Source organism: Micrasema longulum, unplaced genomic scaffold, assembly GCF_059751315.1.
Source record: "Micrasema longulum isolate JH-2025_06_02 unplaced genomic scaffold, ASM5975131v1 h1tg000140l, whole genome shotgun sequence".
NCBI lineage: Eukaryota > Metazoa > Arthropoda > Insecta > Trichoptera > Brachycentridae > Micrasema > Micrasema longulum.
Genome location: NW_028277346.1, coordinates 578,050 through 601,818, shown reverse-complemented (window position 1 = coordinate 601,818; position 23,769 = coordinate 578,050). Strand labels below are relative to the sequence as shown.

The window sequence follows — 23,769 nt, the reverse complement described above, 5'->3', positions numbered from 1 at the left end:
TTTGAAAACGAACGTCTAGATGCACAAATAATGTGGCTAGATTAACATATGAGACATCTAGGCGTAAAGTAAATTTAGTTGTTATATTTTATTTGATTTGTTTTCTGTTTTACTATCTACCGGAGTGTACGTATGGAGACGTTAAAGGAGCTGCCTTTGTAATTTCCCGGTAGATAAATACAGACGGTCGTTAAACATTCCGTCGTAGTAATTGTCAAAAGTCTTAAAATTAATATAATGTTAAAGCGAGCATTTTTTGCTTGAATTGGGATTTATTGATGTTTATAATCGTTTTGAAATAGGCCCTTTTATTTCACAGAAGCCTATTTAAAATATAAATAAGAACTATTTAAAATTTTAATGAAGTAAGGAAGGCGGACTAAATTTTTGGGGTCATTCGATGACGTCGAGATGATAGAGATAGTACAGCAGTTAAATTTACCATTTCGATATGAACAGATGAAGATAGCGTTCATAATCGCTGCACTGGTCTTGAATTTTCGATTCTAGCATATAGATATTAAACTCAAGACTCTCGAAATTTTATTTTTCGTCGATTTGCGTTTTTCGTTATTTGCGGATGACTTGAAACTATTTTTGAGGGTTAAAACTTTGGATGGTTTACGTACTATCCACGTGGATATAATAAACGTATCTAAACGTTCAATATTTCAAAACGCTCAGTTATGTCTTTCACCAGGGCCCACAAAACGCCCCTTTCCACCACAGAATAAATGACCAGAATCTTCTGCGGACCTCGAAGGTTTGAGTTAGACGTGGGTAAGATCCTGTTACCGAGAGAATACGTATCACTTGATTTGTATCACCAAAAAGACCGGATCTTTTAAGTAGTTCAATTGAGCGAATGTACCTTAAGCTCATTCGACTAAATTTAGGTCATCATATCTCCGCATCTTTCACATCTTCGTTTCATTTGTATCTTTCGTTTCATTATGTCTTTCGTATCTTTAGTTCGTTAAGTTCTTTTTAAAGATGTAGGCATTACTTTTGTGAGCTTTCTGACATTTCATGATGAGATCGAAACCGTTTGTAGTAGTTCGTTGAAGATGTTAGGATTCGTCCAGCGTACTGCCAGGGTTTTTGGTAGTACGCGAGTACTGAGAATTCTTTATAACTCGTTGGTACGAAGTAGACTTGAGAGTGGCTCGATGATTTGGGGACCGTGTGGATTGAAGTATTTTCTTATAATGGAAAGGGTCCAGAGGAAATTTCTTCGGTTTCTCTACATGAGGGAGTGCGGATATTATCCATGGCTTTATCCCACTGAGTTTCTCCAGGGTATGTTTGGTTACAGCAGTTTGAAGACTTGAAGGAATATGTATTTAACAACGCATTTCTTTCGATTATTGCGTGGTATTATTGACAACCCTAAAATTAGTCGTAGCATTACCTTTTAATAGCGCATAATTACCTTAGACAGAGTCACCATATACTGTTTCACATTCCAATATATAGGACCAATCTGCCAATGGTTATGCCTGTTGGAAGGACAATATTACTTTGGACATTGACATTTTTCACGTCTCTGAGTTTTTCGTAACAAGATTATTTTACTTTTTTAACATATTATTCTCTTGATATTATAGATACTTATGTTTTATTTTTATATATACCTCATTATGCCTTTTTATTTTCACTAATTCTATATGTATGAATTAAGATATTCCATTTTGTAATGTACATATGAAAATTAAAATCATTTATTGAATTTATTTTTAAATAGCTAAACATCTTAAAGTTGATATGGGATTTACGATGGTTCCATTTTTATGAACAACTGGTTATTTATTTTAAAGAAACAAACAGTCGACAATGATTTAATAACATTAAAAAAAATACAGTTTAAAGACAGACCAGCAAAGTTTCTAAATAAAAATCATACATATTATTAAATTGTGTTACAACAAAGGGATGTGTTTATGTGTATTTGTAAGTGTAGATGTGTGTTTATGTGTATTAGTGTGGAAGTAAGTGTTCAGGAGGGTGTATCATTAAATAGTAAGTGGGATCGTATTGCAGCCAGAAATAATAAGTCTTTATTTATTTTTATATAAATTAAGGGGTATGTAAAATATATCAATAGATGAAAAAAAACATAAGAGTTAGAGCAAGAACGATAGAGGAAAGAGTGTTGTGCATAGTTAGTGCTACAGACTGGCAGATGGAATAAATACTTATTTCATGTCACGCGAAAGAGGACATTAAGATTAATTTTGGTGAGTAGGTTAAAAGAGTCTAATTTATTATTTAATAATTTATGTAAATAGCATAATTCAGATACATTGCGTCTATTTTCAAGGGTAAAACAAACATTTTGTTTGGCAGATTGGCTGTAAGTACAAAGCGTCCACAAAAATTTGGACAAACTTAAAATATTGTTGGTTAATTACCTGATCCATGAAAATGTAGGTGAAATAATTCAATTAGATGAATCTCACCTGCATAAATAAAGGTTTCAGCTCTTTAACTTCACAAACATCAACAGATGAAAGAATTGAAGGAATATAGATGTTCAAATATCGGCAGAATGGTGAATATTACACAGTTTGTAAAATGGCCACTTAAACCAGCCATTGACAGGTCATAAGCCTTCTATATTACCTTTTCTTAAATGTTCTTCATCTCTGTTGTAATATGTTAGTAGAAGTTGAAATATAACGGTTTAATTATTTTATGTTTTTTTGATAATATCTTTAGTGTTGTAAGGAGCGGCGGTTGTACAGAAAAATAAATAAATTGACTGACGATTGTGAAGCCGCTTCGAGGTACCTACGTAACTAGATATCTGGTAAGTACGGCTGGTGAAAGAGTTAAGTAAAGAAATTCCGATATACATGTATTACAATCCTCTCCAGCCCGCCGCCCGCATAGCTGGCAAACAACGCCGCAACACCGCGCTAAAAGGACCCGACCATCATTAGAAAGTCAACAGAAACTGCCGCAACCAGTTTGCACTTTCTCCGAAACATCCGTTACTCAGGTAACGGGTTAATTACACCAAGACGAGGGCATAAACTTGGCCGATAAACAGATGTTGGTCAGTCGGCCGAAGACGTTTCTCGGCCCAGCACGTGTAGCGGTGGCTTCCGCGCGGACCCATTAAAAATTCAACACTAAATACGCGAATTCCAAAATCGAGTGAAAAAATAATAAATAATTTTTTATTTTGAACGCGGTGGGTTTTGCGAATAACAGATCAAAATAAAAACAAAATAAAACTCTCCAATTAATATTTACTTGGTTTTGTATTTATTATAATTAAGTGTGTTATGTGTCAAGTGTTTTCGTATAGAAACTAGATTTAAAAAAAACATTTAAAATGTTGACAGGAAAATGATTTTAAGGGCGTAGATGATAAAGGGTCTTACTGACTTTTTTGGTGTTATAATGAAGAAATAAATTTTGTTAGTTTTAAACTTGCAATATGGGTCGGGTGGTAAAAAAAACAAAGGCGTCTTTGAAAAAAACTGTCAGCGTTCGGAATTCGAATTGCGCAATGGTTTCTTCCTCGAAACGTTTCCGCTTTTCACCGGAAATGGAGGATAGGTGCAATAGTATTAAGGAGAATATAATGAGAAACAGGAATGTGTATAGGAAGTCAAGTTGTGCCATAATTTTGAGCTTTCAACTGGTGATGCTTATAGTGATTTTTAATTATTTTGTCGAGTTTGCTGATGCCGACGATACTCCAATGAGAGGACGCCATAACAAAGCAATGCAGTTTAGAGGTATGTTTAAAATCCATTTATTTTATCTTAAAAAATATTTTTTTTTTTGTTTGTTTTACATATATGTACATACATACGAGTACATATACGTGAAAGTTGACGTTTTTTGTACACATACATTTTTGATTCATTAGGTAATATTTTGATATAAATATCAAGCAGACCGGTAAATGTGTTAGTTATCATATTTTATTAATTGACCAACAAGCGTTTTCGCTTTACGTAGGCTTTTTTAATTATTTATTTATTTTATGTCTGATTAAATTAGTTCAATGCTTTCTATTTCTTCGGGTTACTCTTTGTACAGCTTCAATCCCTTGTACAATGAGTTTTGAGATTCTGTTTTTCTCCTCTTTGGTAATCTTATATTTATTTATTTATTTATTTTACAGAAACAAATTGTCGACAATGATATAAAAACATAAAAAAGATACAGTTTCAAGATAGACCAGCGAAGTTTCTAAATAAAAATCGTACAAATTAAATTGTGGTACGACAAAAGGGTGTGTTTATGTGTATTTGTATGAGAGTAAGAATACAGTTGTGTTTGTGTGTATTAGTGTGGGAGTAAGTGTTCAGGTGTGTGTAAGTGTAAGCATAATTAAATAGCAAATGGGATTGTATCGCAGCCCGAAAGAATGAGTCTTAATTTATTTTTAAATAAATTAAGAAGCGTGTTGAATATATCTATAGATGAAAAAAAAGCATTATAGTTAGAGCAAGAACGATAGAGGAAAGAGTGTTGTGCATAGTTAGTGCTTCAGACTGGCAGATGGAATAAATATTTATTTTTAATATTTATAATTATTGCTTATTAATCATATAATACAGAGTATAATACAAATTAATTACATTCCCAGGAAATACTACATCTTAATTTGGAACTTAAAATTAAAAGCACATAAATTATTATGAAAACAATACTTTTTCATTACTGTTACACAATTTCGCTATTTTACAAGAACACTTCTACCTCAGAGAGCACTCCACCCATAGATCGGTGGTGTAAAACTATCAAATAACTATGGAACTTCAATATTTTTTGTTCTAACCGCTCGGCTCGCGCCCTAATTCTTCCTAGGACTTTAGTATAAAAAGTAATTTTAAATATTGAATAAAAAACGATATATTTATAAAACTTTTTTTAGGCCAAAACATTAAATTATGTGCCATTAATTAAAACGTTAATTATTTATGAAAAACACAGGTAAATATAAATTCAATGACATGATATGAATTGTCATAAAACAGTATGTGAAAAAAAGCAAAGTAAAATAATGAAATTATCGGTAAAAGAAATGGCATAATGGTTAAGTATGGTTGATTATGACAATAAGATTTAATCTTGCGCAAAATCCTTCGCTGCGTCAGAGGTAGTTTGTTATAAAAATGGTGAAATTTATTCGGTATACACCGCTTTTATCCCAGCAAACCGTCGAATTTTGTTGAAAGCTTAAGGTTTTTTAGAACAAGCTATTTTAGTAGTGGTATACCGGAGGACTCCAATGTTTTTAGCGTTAATAGAATCTGAATAAATGAACAAAATAATGAAGAATATAAAAATATAAAAAATAAAGTAGAATTACAATCCAAAAAACTTGTTTTATTTTGGATACATTACCAAATTAAATATGGAATTCTACCAATTATCTGCATACACAATAAATAAAACAAAATAACATTCATAACTCAACTTTGCAAAAAAAATGTGACTTCCAGCCTTTCAGCTTTAAGGAACGGAAAAAAAATGTTGTTCACTTAAAAATATACATTCAAGCGTACATTTATTGTATATGTGAGTGGATAAAAAATACAATTATGTGCGTCAAATAAAACCAAAACCTTTAATGCGTGTTTTCAACTAGATAAAATCCTGAAAAATAAAATCGAGAAGAGATAAGCTCGCCTCTAAGTGTAAGTGGTTGACACGTTCGTCTACCACGCTTAAAGTTCTGGGTTTGATTCCTTGGAGGGTGGGTGTGAAGTATTGGTTTTAATGTTGTTTCTACGCCGCAATGTTCTAATTTTCCTAGAGCGTACTACTGATCATTTGACTTTCACAACAACAACAACAAACCATCACGCCGTTTCTCCGTAAGGGTAGGCGGAGAGAATAGAACGCCACAACACTCTATCTTTGCATACATCCTCTACATTCATACATCTTCTCATGCACGCGCACCGATTTTTCTGACTTTTGACATGTCCATCTCCAAGTATTTGTTGGATTTGGTCGCGCCATGTCTTTCTTGGTCTTCCTCTATTTCTGCATCCATCAACATTCGCATTGTAAATTTTCTTAGCCGTTCTGTCGCTGTCCATTCATTCTACATGTCCAAACCAGCGCAGAGCTCCTTTCTTGATTTTGTCGATAATGCTTGTCTCAGCCTTACATAATGTACGGATCTCAACATTTGTGCATCTATCGTACATAGTTTTACCACACATTCGCCTGAGAGATCGCATTTCGACAGCATTCAGCCTACTTTCATCCCTGTTTTTCCAAGTCCATACTTCGCTCCCATACATCAGGGTCGGGACCAGGACTCCGCTGTGAACTGCTTATTTTGAATTTCACAGAACATTATATTATGGAGACACGCTGCATTTGTTATTTTAATGTAATAATGGCCTTTACCTTATTAGGTCCAAAAAGAAAAAAAATGATGATAATTATATTATTTTCATAGTTTATAATAATAAAAAATAGCTGGAACAAAATGTATATATCTCTCAAACTTCTCGGTTTTATCAATAGAGTGACGGCGAACTTCAAAAATATTAATACCATCAAAACTCTTTATTGCTCACTAGTTCGACCCCATCTAGAAAACGCTTCTCCTATTTGGTCTCCATTCTACAGGACTCATATTGACCATATCGAGTCTGTCCAACACCGTTTTCTAAGAAAAGTGGCATGGTTGCTCGGATTACAAAGGGGTAATTATTCTTATTTTGAAATAGAGCAATCTCTCAATCTGTCTTTGTTGGAGAGACGTAGAACTGAGATGGACCTTATATGCATTTTCAAAATACTTAATGCTTTAAGTGATGTCCCATCTCTGTTGCAATCAATTTCTTTTCATGTTCCCAACCGTGTCACCAGAAGTAAAAATTTGCTATTTATAAAATCTTCTAAGAGCAACTTTGGTTTTTATGCCCCAATGTCCAGAATGTGTAGATTAGTCAATTCATCACACGACTTGGATTTTTTTGGGACAGATCTTCCGGCTTTTCGTAGATCTCTTCGCGACTAAACAGTGTGGGATGAAGTTGGATTGGCATGGTTTAGCTCAAAGTTTTTGGTCTTTCGTTTTTATGAATATATTGTATACATTTATTGTTTTGCCCTTGTTTGTCTTTGCTAAATAGTTTTATGTTCTTTTTGTTCAGTTTCTTGCATTTATGTTTCTTCATGTAACTGTTGCAATTGGCTTAGGCCGTATGTATATAATAAATAAATAAATCAATATGCGTCGCAAAAGTTTCGTTCTTGTCCGTTCGTTGTAGTCATGGAGTTGGATGAATGAAATATTTTAATTGTATTCTTTGGGATAGATCTTCCGGCTGTACATAGATTTCTTAGCCACTAAAACCGTGTGGGATGAAGATTGATTGGCATGGTTTAGCTCGAAGTCTTATATGTTCATCGTGTTTATGAATGTATTATATATCGGCTCTACGTCGTTCACTATGGCAAAGACACTTAAAATCCTTTACTGTACATTAGTGCGAAGCAACTTAGAATATGCATCACAAATATGGAATCCTATGTACAATGTGCAGATATCACGCATTGAAAATATTTTTAAAAAAATCGCAAAGTTCAAGTGTTTCCGGTTGAAACTTGAGTTTAAATCTGACCAGTATATTCATATATGTAAAAAACATCAAAAACGTCGTTAAATAGCGGATATAATTTATTTACTTAAAATTGCCTCTGGTTCAATTGACTGTCCTGAACTACTTTGCAAACTTTCTATCAATGTTCCTTCCAAAGTTTTAAGAAATTACCCTATTCTTCACATACCTCTTGTTTCATCTAATTATATGCAAAATTCGTATTTATGGCGAACTTTTAATAATTTTAATGTAATAAATAAATCATTTAACATATATTTATCTGAAAATAATCTTAATAACGTGCGGCGTTTGCTTTCGAAATAACTCGTAGTATTTTTTTCTTTTCTTTTTAATATACATTTAATTACTATTCATTTTATGTTCGAGAATCTTTTTTAACTTACTGTGATGCTACTTGTGAAAACCTGTAATTGGCTTATTTGTTATTTGTTTAGTTATATAAATATGAGATAATTATAGCTGTTGGTTATCCAAATAAATATTTAAAAAAATAAAAAAATATATCAATATTTTATTGACCTTGTTTGTCTTTGCTACATAGTTTTATGTTCTTTTTGTTCAGTTTCACGAATAAATGTTTTTTCTTCATTTAAAGACCAAATAAATATTGTTAATAGTTTAAAAAGTTCAAAACTTATACCTCAATGTTGAAACTGCACAAATGGATAACTCCAGAGATAAAGCGTATTTTGATAAGTAGTAGGTAGCCAGTTCTTGGAAAAAAAAACTTTAAAACATTTATCTATTGTTTGAATAGAAAGGTTTTCAATACGGGCAACATTCTTGTAACCCTTTCAGTTCAGATGCATTTTTGTCTAACTTTAATTCTAATTGAAAAAAACTTTAAAACATTTATCTATTGTTTGAATAGAAAGGTTTTCAATACGGGCAACATTCTTGTAACCCTTTCAGTTCAGATGCATTTTTGTCTAACTTTAATTCTAATTGAAAAAAAAAAAAAAATTCTAATGTAAATTGCTGTTCATCGATACTTTTTTATGTAATGAAGGGGAAATTAAAACGTTATAATTTTACAGTAGCGATGGTGAAATAATATTGTGATATATTATGGCAATGAGTATAAAACTAAAAACAAAAATATATTCAAATATAGAAATAAAGCTATTTTGGTTTGTTTATTTTTTAATTAAGCTAATATTACAATTAGTTTACAAACCTCAGAGTAATAATGCGCAAAGCTATAGAGGAGCCCAAACGTAGGAAAACCATTATATGACTACTGGGTATTAAGTTAGCTACAGTTCGCAGCAAAACAATGGGACGTACTCAGGTCGAGAATTTCCAAATGGATATTAATTTGCATTGTAAATACTTTTTTATATATGCCTGTGTATTTATTATTGCAGGGTTATTCCATTTTTTTTTCTATAATTTGCCTTTATTTATTTTATAAAACTGAAAATATATATGTGTGTTTATTTTTTTATTTATTTATTCATTTTTTTCACATTTATTGAGACATAAATCCCAACTCCATGGAACCAACGTCCTTTGTTGAGTTTGTTTGTTTGTCCGTCACATCTCCTAAACGGCGAGTCGTAGCGGCCTGAAATTTAGACACGTCATTTTAGGTGCGATTTCAAGGTTAACATTGCTATTTTCGAGTAAAATTTGAATCGACCTCTACTCGATAAAAACCAAAAATTTATATGGATGCCTAGTGCGGCCCCGAAATATTACCCGTAATCAACAGCGAACATACATCAATTTACAAATTTATCTCCTAAATTGAGAAAAAATAGTATCCGAAGTAAATATGTTGATATAAAGAATGTTTCAAGCAACATAATACACGTGTCGGGACAATAAATGCCAGAAATCAATGTAAATCATGGGAAAATATTCGAAATCAATTACCTGTAAAAACTGACTCCTTTAACACCTTCGACGCTCCTACTGCTGCAACCAAACATATAATTCACTATGGTAGATTTTTATTTATTATAACGTAAATATCCAAGTTATTTACCAAAAAAGCCAAGTACATCGACAAAAGCATCCGATCGCACCGTTATGCTTTTGTTGTCAAACAAAACAAAATGGCCACCAATCGGTTTTTAACCAACAAACCAACATCGCTTGCGTTCTATGAAACATAGTGATAGGGCTTCTCTATAGGTTCACGCATTATTACTCTGAGGCACAAACGAATATTCACACTTACTTTAATAACATATCCATTTATATTATTTACAGCAGGGGTGCTCAAACGGTCGATCGCGAGCGCTTTTTGAGTCGATCCAGATAAAAAATATCCGATATAGAACTATTCGCAGATTTTGTTATAGTATGTAGGTAACTAAAACGAAATGTAATGAATAAACAACCAAAGTTTATTCGATCCACAATTGCCCACGAAATGTCAGGTTGCTCACAAATCTAACGCCCAGATCCTCAACATTCGATGTTCGTATTAGATTCTGGTAGTTCATTTTCTAGCGAAAAAAAAAGAGATTTTTGGAATAGACCTAAAACAGACCTTAATTTTGGTTAACAGACCTTAACTAGACATAATCAGTCAGACGCAACGTAATTTTTTTCCGCAAAGTATTCGGGAAGGCATCTGTGGGAGAGATCATCAGAGGAGAGATCATCAGATGTCAGAAAAACCATATTCAAATACCTATTCTCTAATGACCGTTATTTTAGTGCTACAAATAAGCGAACAATTCTAGAAATTTGTAAAAAAATACCTTTTGTTTTTTATCCATTCTTAGAGGGTTGTATTAACATATCTATGAATTAAATGTTATCTTTGTACACAGAACCGTATTACAAAGAGACGGTAAAAACGCAGAGATGTTTGTCGAAATAGGGACAAAGTCGTTAAATATGGCACACATAAACATATTCTAATAATAATAATAATTATTATTATAATAATAGTCATAGTTTGTTAAAAAAATAACAATTCCTTTATCTACTACATAAACACTAAGATAATAGATTTCTCTGGATCATGTCTAGTCTGCCTAACTAGGTACAACCTGTTTTTACAAGACATTTTCATGCAAAAAATAATCAATAACATTACTAACTACCAGTTAATTTACTATACAGTTATACAATATTAATTTATTATTTAGGAATGTATTTTGAGTAAATTTTCCAATTTTTCTCGACCTAAACCCAGTAACCAATTTTTTACAAATTTATTAAATTGAATCCGGGTCATGGTTTTGCAATCTTTGGGTAACATATTGAATATTTGGGGGCCAGAAACCTGAAATTTCTTCGCCCAAATTCAGAGTTTGTGATAGACCCCATGACCCATCCTTTAGTTTGACTTCTGGTAGTCTAGAAGTTTCTTTTAGGATTTGTACTTTTGATGATAATTTACTTTCACAAATAATGTACATATATTTATTAGTCATTTTACACATATTTCGTTTGAATTTTGGAATTTCGTTTCTTGATAAACGTTTTTTCCCATTTTTCCAATTTTTAATTGAATTAAACGATGCTTTAATTGAATTTTCTGACTTTAACCCTTTTTCCAAATGGAAGTCTGATTTTTACCCTTTCTCTGGTATTGTGATCATGTTGGCTTTAATAGTTTATTTCCAAAATTCTGTGTTAATATAAACAATATTGTATAACTCGAATCTTGAGAATGTCCAAATGTTAGCAGACAGGCAGGATTTCCTCGTTAGGGAGTGATTTAGATCTAAATATGTTGCAAAAGAGAGGGAAAACTGTTTTGAGAAGGCAATATGGAAGTCTAGGCATTCACAGGGCTTATGTCCCTAGGGGGGCCTGTCTACAAACATTTGGACATAATAAATTTTTATTTTATTTTTTATTATGAACAAATTTCATAAAAAGTACATGTTTTTGTACAATTCTAAACATATCTACTTTTACACATCTAGAAAATGTTATCACTGTAACACTCCAAATAAAGAGACTAACTCTTGTGCTTGGAGAGTGACTTACACTGTTAAAGTTGTTTATTTATAGGAGTTTATGTAATTTTAAATACGAGTACATGAGAAAAAAAAAAAAACATAGGATATATAAAGAAAAAACATTAAACAATTATACATTCATACTAATTAACATTTAATGTTGTTTTTACGTGTTCAAAAAAATTCTTTAGATTAATTTCAAATTTATATATTGATATATTATTTTTAATAGCATTTAGTTCATTGGGAAGATTATTATAATGTTTTACACCTTTGAAGACAAAACTATTTTGACCATGACTTGTATGGAATTTAGGAATTTTTATTATTATTCCATGTCCGCTCCCTAGTTGGACCATATAGTGTCCACAAAGATCCTCCAAGCATCTCGGTCGGCTGCTAGCTCCTGTGCATCCTCCCAAGTCAGGTTCGCGTCCTGTCATTCTGACATGAACTGCCGACGAATAGTCAGCAGTGGACGTCCAGGGCGTCGAGATCCTGATGCCTTGTAAAGTAGGCAAGCGTAGTAAAGGCCCTCAAATAGTTCTTATAAAATAGTCCTTTGGAAATAATGTTTTAAAAACTTGTTTCCAAATAGAAAATGTTCAAATAATATTGGTGATCTGACAGTTTGTTTTAGTACTAAAAAAGCTGGCTTGGGTTGACGGTGTAAAATATAGTGTAATTTTTGTATGGAGGAATAAGCTGCACATTATATATATTTTTTAGGAAGATACAAACGGTGGTGATAATTTATAAAAAATAACAATAATTTTACATACTACAATATTTGAGTTTGTCTAAATGTTTGTAGACAAAAGACTGGATTTCACTCCCTCGGGAGTCATTAAGATTAACAAATTACAACAGGGATGGAGAATACTTTAAATTAGGGAATATAGAAGTCTAGGCATTTACAGGGCTTATGACCTGTCATTGGCTGGTTTGATGAAACCAACTGGTCCAAGAAGAAGTTTAAAAATTGGAATTTTTTTTTTTAGGCGTTGCCTAGTATGTGAAATAATTCAGTCAGTCGAATCTCTTCACAACAATAAAGGTTTCAGCTCTTTAAATTCACTAAAATCAACAAATGGAAGAATTGAAGAAATATGGATGTTCAAACATAGGTAAAATGGTGAATGTTACACAGTGTGTAAAGTGGCCACTTAAACCTGTAACTAAATTTAAATTTGAATTCTGTAATGTCCTGTCGGTAAAACAACTTTGTGACTACAAATTGATTGTAGATTACTTTGTTGATCCGGAACATAAAAAAAGAGTTTCCCACACCCAAAACACTAGATTAAAAACTAAGGGCGCCCTGTTTGTTCCCCAAATTGAAAATTGCTTCGGAGAGCGAACATTAAATTGCGTTGTTCCAAGATTGTTCAATGATCAAATAAACCATCATTAACATGAAAGATCTTCAAACGAAAAAAAAAGAACTGAAGAAATATCTTCTAGATCTTTTATAGTGCCGGTTTATAAATAAATTTGTAAAATATAAATAAAATAAATGTAATATAAACCAGCCATAAAAATTTTAAAAATGTGTCCGACCGAAAAGTCTTTAGACTTAGTGGGTAACAAATTCTTATATGTATTTTTTAATTATAAAATAAACGCTGCTCTGCAGCACTGAACCTGAAACTGAAACCAGCTAATGACAGGTCATAAGCCCTGTAAATGCCTAGACTTAAATATTCCCTTATTTAAGGTATTCTCCATCCTTGTTGTAATTTGTTCATTTTATTTATTTTCGCATAAACATACTCGTATTTACTCTAAAATATTATTATTGAAAGTTAAATATAATGGTAAGCTGTGCATAATCGCTTATTTTGACGATTCGTCCCTGCTTGATATGTGCCGATGAAGATAGCGGTTGTAATCGTGACCCTGGCTCTTGTGTAAAAATATATTTTACACTAATGATGCCATACATGTTTGTTGCCTAATTATTTTTAGATAAGACTTAACGTGCATTGTAAAAAAGTATTTACCTACATTGTCAGTTTAGTTCAGCACCACAAAGTGGCTTTCATTGTTATTTATTTATTTATTTATACTTTTACATTGTTTGTATTCTTTTTTTATACATAATAATGTTCCCTCTCTGGGGTGTCCCGTGCCGAGGGAAACATTCAACAAAACGTGAAACATGCCTAAGATCAGCTATTTAACAAAGTTAACATAATAATAACAACAACAACAAACCATCACGCTAGAACACCATAACACTCTATCTTGGCATACAGCCCTCGCATCCTCTACATTCATACATCTTCTTATGCACGCACGCCGATTATTCCTACTTTTGACATGTCCATCTTCAAGTATTTGATGAACTTGATCGTGCCACGTCTTTCTCGGTCTTCCTCGTTTTCTGCATCCATCAACATTTGCATCGTAGATCCTTTCAGCCGTTCTTTCGCTGTCCATTCGCTCTACATGTCCAAACCAACGCAGCACCCCTTTCTTGATTCTGTCAATAATGCATGTCTCAGCCTTACACACTTCACGGATCTTGACATTTGTGCACCTATCATACATCATTTTACCACACATTCGCCTGAGGGATCGCATTTCGACAGCATTCAACCTACTTTCATCATTATTTTTCCAATTCCATACTTCGCTCCCATACATTAGAGTTGGAACTAGAACTCCGTTGTGAATAATAACAATAAAAAAAAAACGTAATTAATCTTATAATCATTAACATAATAAACAAAAAAAAAACTAAAATAATCATAAAAAACATAACCAATTTATATAGACCAACAGAACAAATTCCATAAACAGTACACACATTTTATCTATTTGGCTGGATCCACTCATCGATCCGTGCGCAACCCACCTCCACTATCCATTTTTTCTATCGACTTGATTTATTGGGTCCACGTGTAGTATTTAGTGAACATGATAAAAATAAAAAAGTAATCAATTCATAAGTTACGTAAACCTTGACGATGAAGCTTGTTTGCTTTGAAACCGGTAGGTGGAAAAAAAAATAGTGGTTAAAAACAAAGTTGTTTTATTTATTTTATTATAATGAATAACCACAAAGATAGTGCTTCAAATATAAACTTTTCATATTTTTACCATTATAAACTATGATTACTTATAAATATACTAATAGTTATGATAATATTTATTTATTTATTCATATTTTACTCTTACAAACTATAAACAATGATAAAAATAATGTTAACCTCACTGGGGTTACCCGCGCCGAGGACACTTAACAGTATACTTTTTTAAAATTTGTTTTACATTTTAGATATAAAAAAAGAAGACTAACTTAATAAACAGAGATAATTAACAAAATATTCAGACTGTTTTAAAAACTAGGTATTAATGTAAATCTATATTATTTATATTACAAAACGTACAATGAAAATAACAAAAACCTAACATAAGCTATACACTTGTGGAGCAGTTGGTTCAATATTGGTTTGGGCGATTGAGACAATCCATTTTACTTCTGCCTAGCTCCACTATCCATTTTTTTATAGCCTTTTCAAACATTTTCTCGTTACTAATTGTTTTAATAGACAGTGGAAGTAGGTTATAGATTTTAATTGAATAATACTTAAAATCCCAGTAAAATATACTTAGGACAGTTTTGATTTTTTAGTTCACAATATTTTGTAAGATTTCATTTTTGATATATTATTAAATTTTGTATTAATTATCTTAAGACAAAAACATATGTAATAAGTACATATTTTCGGCAGACTCAATGGCCATATTTAAGTGAAATTTTCGGATTGCTATGCCATTTGTTATCTGCACTTTAGTCTACATTTTGGTTGGTAAAAATTCAAACAGCGCGATCAAATTACATTAGGAAGATTTTTTTAAAATTATTTCTCAAAAATATTTACAAAATAGTCTTAAATTAAAGTCCTGCTGAGTTGCATACATACAACTCGTCAGCAAATTACATCGATTATTTACACTTAACCTACGTTAACAATAATTTTACTTGAAAAACATTACATATTACATTATAATAAAATAAAATAACAAAATATTTGTAATAATGATTATTAACTGAATTTTATATTTAAAAAAAATGTCTACCTCAAAACAGGTATTTACTGTACCTAGTGAGAATAGAGAGTACCCAATATATTTGCTCATACTGTAATTTACTTAAATTTTACTTTAATTAAGTTAATTTGACTTTAATTTTGCTAATTTGTACATTTTGTTTAATTTTATCTATAATACTATGCTTTACAATGAACGCCGATTTATTCGGCAATGAACTGAATTGAAATTAATTGTAAGTTTTTTCAAGTATGTTTCTTTGTTGAATGATCTTTAAAAATAAAATCATAACACAATAAAAACCAATTATCAAGTAAACCAATATTAATTTTATTCAAACTTTGCAAAATTCTATGATCAAGTTGCTACTACATAAAGATGTATACCGCAAGAGATACAATATTTAAATATAATTGATGTATAAATCTGTAAATAAATTATCTGTTAGGGCTCTACTTTGGTACAAATTAATTTGTTAGCATGCGTCGCACTCCGAGTATAAACACAAGCTGGTACATGATTACAACACCAGGTTTACTAGTATGGAAGGGCTAGCTGTTCCTAGATATTGCAATAAATATGGCAAAAGGACACTGCAATACAGTATACCTAAAATATTTAACATGTTGCCAAACAATATTAAAAATACTGAGTTAAATACAGGAGTGAGACGTTTGCTCAAATTATGGTTAATAGAAAAAAGTTTTTTGTATTAGTGATAGTTTTAAATTTTTGATAATGTAATATGTAATGTTTTCAAGTAAAATTATTGTTAACGTAGGTTAAGTGTAAATAATCGATGTAATTTGCTGACGAGTTGTATGTATGCAACTCAGCAGGACTTTTAATTTAAGACTATTTTGTAAATATTTTTGAGAAATAATTTTAAAAAATCTTCCTAATGTAATTTGATCGCGCTGTTTGAATTTTTACCAACCAAAATGTAGACTAAAGTGCAGATAACAAATGGCATAGCAATCCGAAAATTTCACTTAAATATGGCCATTGAGTCTGCTGAAAATATGTACTAATTACATATGTTTTTTTCTGTTTTAGAAACAGTTAAAATATCATATTAAACGGTTAAAATACAATATTTATTATAATTTTAGTGAAAAGAGATGCAGGTACAAGGTGCACAAAAAACATGGTGTACTAGATATAAAATACTGTTAAAAGGACGTAGATCATGTTTTCAAAAGCAATAAAATAATTTAAAACTAAACATACTCGTATAAACATACGGTAGCTCAATATAACTCACCTATTGTTATGCATCACATTTTGATATATTTAGTTTATCTCTGCCTAACTTAAAAAATAAAGTGACCGACATATTTTTATCAAAAAGAGCAAATCATCTTCAGAAGATTGGGTTGGAATAGTTATAATTTGATTGATTTATGTATTTCGTTATTTGTATAATTTCTTTAAAATATATATGTATTTCAAGTAATTAATAATGTGTACAGTACGAGTATATTAATATTTCATACTCGATTTTTTTTAAATATTTTTATTTTTAAGCACTCTTTATACCACATATATGTAAATGGCAGAAATGCCGTATATAAATAAATATGTAAATAAATAAAAATATTAACAACAGAGATGAAGAACATTTTAGAAAAGGAAACATAGAAGTCTAGAAATCTAAATTAAATTTAAGACACCTATTCTGTTTTGGGCCCTAGTGAGGTGCCGCGATTCGCTTGCAAAGAGGAGAATAGATTTTATGCAGGCGTTATATAGGCAACATTTAGTTTTCATTGTGCAAATACCCGATCTTCAAACACCCTCCATACTGTTGATTGCGGCGCCTGCTGTTTAAATCTGCACGCAGAGCTCTTTATGTAAGTTGCCATTTTCCGTGACATACTCCCAGTCGCTCAATCACAAATAACTATCGACGTGCTAATAAGCGACGTGATAACAATTTCTCACCATAGTTGTTTATCGTATTCGCGATCACATGGAACATCCGTGAAGTTAATAAATTGACAATATATTTCAATAAAATGACGATATAAGAGTTTTAAAAATTCTCATGACAAAGATTTACATTTCGCTGGAAACCGCGCGTATATTGGCCAGTACACATACGAACATTGCCTTTTATATATATAAAATATTACAATAATAATACCGGTCCCTAATGGGAGCGGACATAGACTAGATAAATAAGCAAATGACTCCAGAGCAGCTTGAAATTCTCCACGAGTAAAGCAGTCTGTTCGTTTTTTAAAATATGAATTCATTAAATTGCATCATTTTTTAAAATTCTGTACGATTTTGGTAGTTCGCATACTGTGAACAATATATAATTAGCCTAGGTTAATTTTGTTTTGTATGTTTATGTGAGTGTTGTCAAAAAATTGTTATTGTTCCAAAAAATAATAATAATATAAATAATAATCATAGTTTATTTACAAAAAAAAAATTACTTTAACTACTACATACACACTTAGGTAATAGATTTCTCTGGATCATGTCTAGTCTGCCTAACTAGGTACAACCTGTTTTAAGGCACACATTTTTATGCAAAAATAAACAATAACATTACTACCTACTAGTTAATTTACTATACAGTTATACAATATTAATTTATGCCATTTATTATTTAAGAATGTATTTTGAGTAAATTTTCCGGTTTTTCTCTACCTAAACCCAGTAACCATTTTTTTGCAAATTTATCAAATTGAATCCGGGTCATGGTTTTGCAATGTTTGGGTAACATATTGAATATTTTGGGGCCCAGAAACCTGAAATTTCTTTGCCCGAATTCAGGGTTGTAATAGACCCCATGACCCATCCTCTAGTTTGATTTCTGGTAGTGTGGGAGTGTTTCTTTTGGGATTTGGTAGAATAATTTGCTTTCACAAACATTGACCAAAAAAGATCGCGTCACTTGCCCGTTGGCAGTTGCACGCTCTAAAATGCTGGTTCGCGGGATGCGTTATCTTTTGTTCACTTTGCTACAGAACCCTAAATGCAATGATTGCAATTCCTACCTTATTCTGGGTTCTGGCACCTATATTGCTGGTACTTCTGTCGCGGCAGCCAGGATCACATCCAATCTTGCTGTCAGGAAGGAGGGCCACTTGACGAATTGTACACACAGTGGATTTAATACTTATTGATAGCAAAATATCTTTTTGCGATGGCGGTGAGAATATGACAAATCACATGTGCACACGGTCGGTTCAGTCATTGTTGTTGCATCAGATCCTCGACGTCCTGGACGTCCGCTGCGGACCATTTGTAGGCAGCCATGTCCGCTCCCTAGCTGGAGCATATCATTGCCTTATGTCTAAGATCTCAAATCGATAAATACGTGTACCACTAGTCTTGTCTCACCCAGTAGAGCCCACAGTCCGTATACCATAATTAATTATGAGAGAACTCGTAACTGGAGTACCTATTTAGTACAGTGTGGTACAGTTATGTTAGTCATTATAGACAGTTGAGTCTTGGTGTGAAATTGACAGTAAAGTTGTGATATGTGGTCCAAGAATAAGAGCGTAATTTTTCATTTGAATAATACGCAGATTGGAGTAAGCGGGTTTTTAAACACGAAATATTAACGTTACATACGTTTGACTAATAAAAATAATTCAATAATATTTTATTTTATTTATCAATTTTAACGCCAATATGGCTTTTACATATAAATTATATCAAACATAGGTACATAAACTATACGAATTTTAAGAAATATCGTATAAATCAAGTGGTGTACCAAAGGGCTCCCCATTTGGGACCAGTATTATTATTGTAATACCTAATATATATAAAAGGCAATATTCGTATGTGTACTGGCCAATTTACGCGCGGTTTCCAGCTAAATGTAAATCTTTGGCATGAGCATATTTATAACTCTTATATCGTTAATTTATTGAAATATATCGCCAATTTATTAACTTCACGGATGTTCCATGGTGATCGCAATACGATAAACAACCATGGTGAGAAATTGTTATCACGTCGCTTATTAGCACGTCAATAGTTATTTGTGATTGAGCGACTGGGAGTATATGTCACGGAAAATGGCAACTTTCATAAAGAGCTCTGCGTGCAGATTTGAGTAGCAGGCGCCGCATTCAACAGTATGGAGAGTGTTTGGAGATCGGATATTTACACAACGAAAACCAAATGTTGCCTATATAACGCCTGCATAAAATCTTTTCTCCTCTATGCAAGCGAATCGCGGCACCTCGCTAGGGCTTAATACAGAATAGGTGTCTTAGAAATATAATGTGTGGTGGTTTAACTTTGTGAAGACGAGGAAATAAGAGAACGGACGCAGAAAACTCCGGTGACAGCTGTCGTCAAGCGGAAGCGATACGGTTTGCTGCACCATAATAATGATAATAATAATATGTGGCTGAAATCAGCCATTATACCGCCATTTTTGTGAAAAATCACCTCAAGGGCGCTTTACAATTGTATACTAAAGCTTACATTCTAACTAAACTAAAGTGACATATTTTATGATTTTAATTTGAGGGTATGATAGTCTAAAGACGAGGGATTTTAGTTGGGATCTGAACTGACTGGGACTGTCGATGATTCGTAAGTTTGAAGGCAATTGGTTCCAGGCAGAGGGGCCGGCGGCGGCAAAAGCACGATCCCCAAATCTAGTGTTTGGGGAGCGCCGGATTTCGACAAGTTTTCCTCTTCCTGAATCAAATGCTGACCTAAGAGCAGATTTTCTTTGACATGTATTTTCCCTAATACAACGGTCCGATAGGTGTTTTGGAGTAATTTCATTAAAGGATTTGAATACTGTCCAGCAAAGCTTGTTTTTTATTCTCTCTGGGCTTTTTAACCAGTGCAAATCTCGAACATGTTGTGAGATGTGAGAATATTTTTTTACTCCCGTAATAAGCCATACATTGCGTATCAGTGGCGAGCCGTGATTTATTTTAAAGGTAATCTACAAATTTTTTTGATTAATTTATACCTACATATAAGTAAATAATATGCAAGTTATATAATTATAAACGATTATTTTTTAATACAATTCTGTGAAAATTGACTCAAACAGTCGTTATTATTAACCACGCGATAAACGTAGCTTTATTCGACACTATTTTAATACAATACTTTTACAAAAGTTTATTAACAAATAACACAAGACATTCAGTAGTAATTGTCAACACTGAGCACTGGCTGATTCCTTTTAAAATTATAATGCCAAAAACGACCACTGCGAACGCCACATGTCCTATGTGATACATAATATGTTAACGGTATCCTTTCAAATAAAAATAGCCCTTTGGAAATAATGTTCGAAATACTAATTTCCAAATAGAGAATCATCAAATAATATTTGTAATCTGCAAGCTTGTTTTGGTACTAAAAAACTTGAGTTGGTTAAAGATGTAAAATACGGTACATTTTTGAATGGAGAAATAAGCTGAGGTAATCGGCTAGTTTCATCGTTCTCTGAGAACGGGCTGGGCCTACTTTATATACATTTTTTTGTAGGAAGATATAAACGGTGGGGTTGATTTTTAATAAATAATAATTATTTTATATGTTTTCCCATAAACATAGTTACCACAAAATATTATTATGGAAAGTCAAATATAATGTAAGCTGTGCATAATTTATTTTTTTATTTGACACTTTATATACATATACAATAAATATACATATAAGGGCGGGCATATTGCCTTAAGACAATTTCTTCCTACCCACCCAAACCGTTCAGTTTGAGAAAATTATAAATACATGGACATATTGAATCTTACAATTTTATACAAAAATTAAAAGCAAAGATTAACAAAATCGCTTATTTGGACGATTCGCCCCTGCTGCGGATGCCTCCTGAGAGTCTTAACCAGGCTTGATTATTTTACAAGGCATCAGGTCCTCGACGTCCTGGACATCCGCTTCGGACCATTTGTAGGCAGCGTTGAAATGCTAAGCTATGCAATGTAAATAAAAAAGTATTTATCATTCCATGTCCGCTCCCTAAAAGGAGCATACGTTATCCATGAAGAGCCTCCATGCATCTCTGTCGGCCGCCAACGTCTTTGCGTCCTCCCAAGTCAGGTTCTCATCCCGAAGTTCTGACATAAACTCCCGGCGAACTGTCAGCAGAGGACGTCCAGGGCGTCGAGAACCTGATGCCTTGTAAAGTAGGCAAGTGTAGTTAAGGCTCTCAGGAGGCATCCGCAGTAAATGGCATAGCCAACCGTATCGCCTCCGCTTGACGACAGTTGTCACCGAGTTTGCTGCGTCCGATCTATTATTACCTCATTCCTCACAAAGTCAAACCACCGCACATCCAAGATTCTTCTGAGACACCTATTCTAAACAATTTTCCTTGAAATAAATTTAAACATGAATAACTCCCTAGGGAGGAAATCCAGCCAGTCTGCAAGCATTTGGACATACTCAAACATTATTAAATGAACTACCCGGTAAAAGAAGAAGTATCAAAATTGTAAAATTGTTTTCAGGCGTTGCCTAGTAGGTGATTTGGTTCAGCCGGATATATCTCACCCACGTGATAAAGGTTTCAGCTCTTTTACTTCACAAAAGTCGACAGATGGAAGAGTTGAGGAAATGTGGATGCTCAAACATGGGTAGAATGATGAATGCCTCACAGTGTGTAAAGTGGACCATTAAACCAGCCAATGATAGGTCATAAGCCCTGAAAACGCCTAGACTTCCATATTTTATTTTATTTTTACATCTAAGCATGTTTTTCATTCTTTATTTTAATTCTTAACTTTTAATTACTTTTTAAAAAAAAAAAGAAATATTTGCGTTCTTATGATTTACCCAAATATTTGATTTTGAGGGCCATTTTCAACGAGTTGTAAATAACTCACTATTAGAAAATGGAATCAAGTTGGGGTAGAATGGGATTCGAACCACGGACCTTCGGTCCGTGAGTCCAAGACACTAGCCACGGGACCACAACCCGATATTAAACTTTTACAAATTTGATTCATTTTTTTACTTTAATTTTAATTTTTAAACAACTTCTATTTATGTTTAATTTTCCTTCTCTTTTTTGTACTTTAATTAATATAATTATTATATAATATGGAAACTTCACTGGTCCATTAGAGTTAAGTCTAACTGTGTAAAATATAAAGCAATGTAACTGTACTGTATGTTTCCCAAATAAAAGAAAATAAATAAAAATAAAATTCCCTTCTCAAAAATGTTTTCCCTCTCTGTTGAAAGAAATTTAAACCATTGAAAGAGAAATACAGAGATGCTGTAAGTAAGGGTATCAGATGTGTTTTTGTTATAAGTCAGTGTGAGGCGTCTATTATGTTCTATTTTAGTGTTAATTAACAAAATTTTCCAGTCTCACGGTGCATCATTCGGCCGATAGTGTGAAGTGTGAAGACGCAACAAAAAATCTGTTCGTGTCTCTCAGTACCAGAAATTTAACGTCGAATCATTGCCATCCGTCCGTTCCACGTAATTTGTACGCCTAAGTAGAGCATGAAGCACTTGACTCGAATCAGGGTCAAATCCAACACTAGTGTTCACTTTCTATCAAAACCACGTGTCTCTCTACCATTGTCCTTCTTTCTTACACCGGCTTAAAGAAGGTGCAAGGGCCCCGTGCTGCATTGGATCGTACTGTGATACACAAGCACCTCTTACACACCTCCACACAGGGCTTTGGCTCCGGTTTTGGCTCTACCAGCGCCCTGGGCGGGATTTCTACGGCGCCCCCTATCTTCCACCCCTTTAAACCCATACGAAAAAAGGCAAGGTTTATAATGAAATTGATTTATTTATTTATTTTGTTCATTAACGCCCAAAAGGCATTTACAAAAAAAAAAGAAATATATGCTAACATACTAAATAATAAACACAGAATATACGGAAAAAAAAAATGTGAAATTAGTTAAAAAGGATATAATAAAAAGTTTTACAAACTAAAAAAAAAAACAATAATAACAAAGGTATGCACGAAAAAACAGTAAGCATATAAACAAAAAATGCAAAGATATAAGCTTATGAAATAAATTCTGTAAAGCAAACAATAAATAAAGTGTTACGGTAAGCAAGAAAGACATTTTTAAGTTAAATTAATAAACAAGCGAGCAAATATTATCACGAAAAAAGAAGAAAAAAAATATGTATCTATGAAATGCGTATTTGCCAATACTACAGTGCAATTTGATATA

General features: G+C 32.6%; 1 protein-coding gene across 2 annotated transcripts in view; it reads left to right on the top strand.

The window, feature by feature from the left end:
* The first annotated feature begins 3,039 nt into the window (after nucleotides 1–3,039).
* flz (transmembrane serine protease filzig) overlaps nucleotides 3,040–23,769 on the top strand; it is an 84,216-nt gene continuing 63,486 nt past the window's right edge. Inside the window, exons 1-2 of one of the 2 annotated variants that reach the window (XM_088242479.1) lie at nucleotides 3,055–3,196; nucleotides 3,301–3,749. In XM_088242479.1, coding sequence (XP_088098605.1) covers nucleotides 3,446–3,749 — 304 coding nt within the window. In that variant the 5' untranslated portion in view covers nucleotides 3,055–3,196; nucleotides 3,301–3,445. Of the gene's footprint in view, nucleotides 3,750–23,769 lie in introns of both variants that reach the window. The other variant, XM_088242478.1, reaches the window with a different exon arrangement.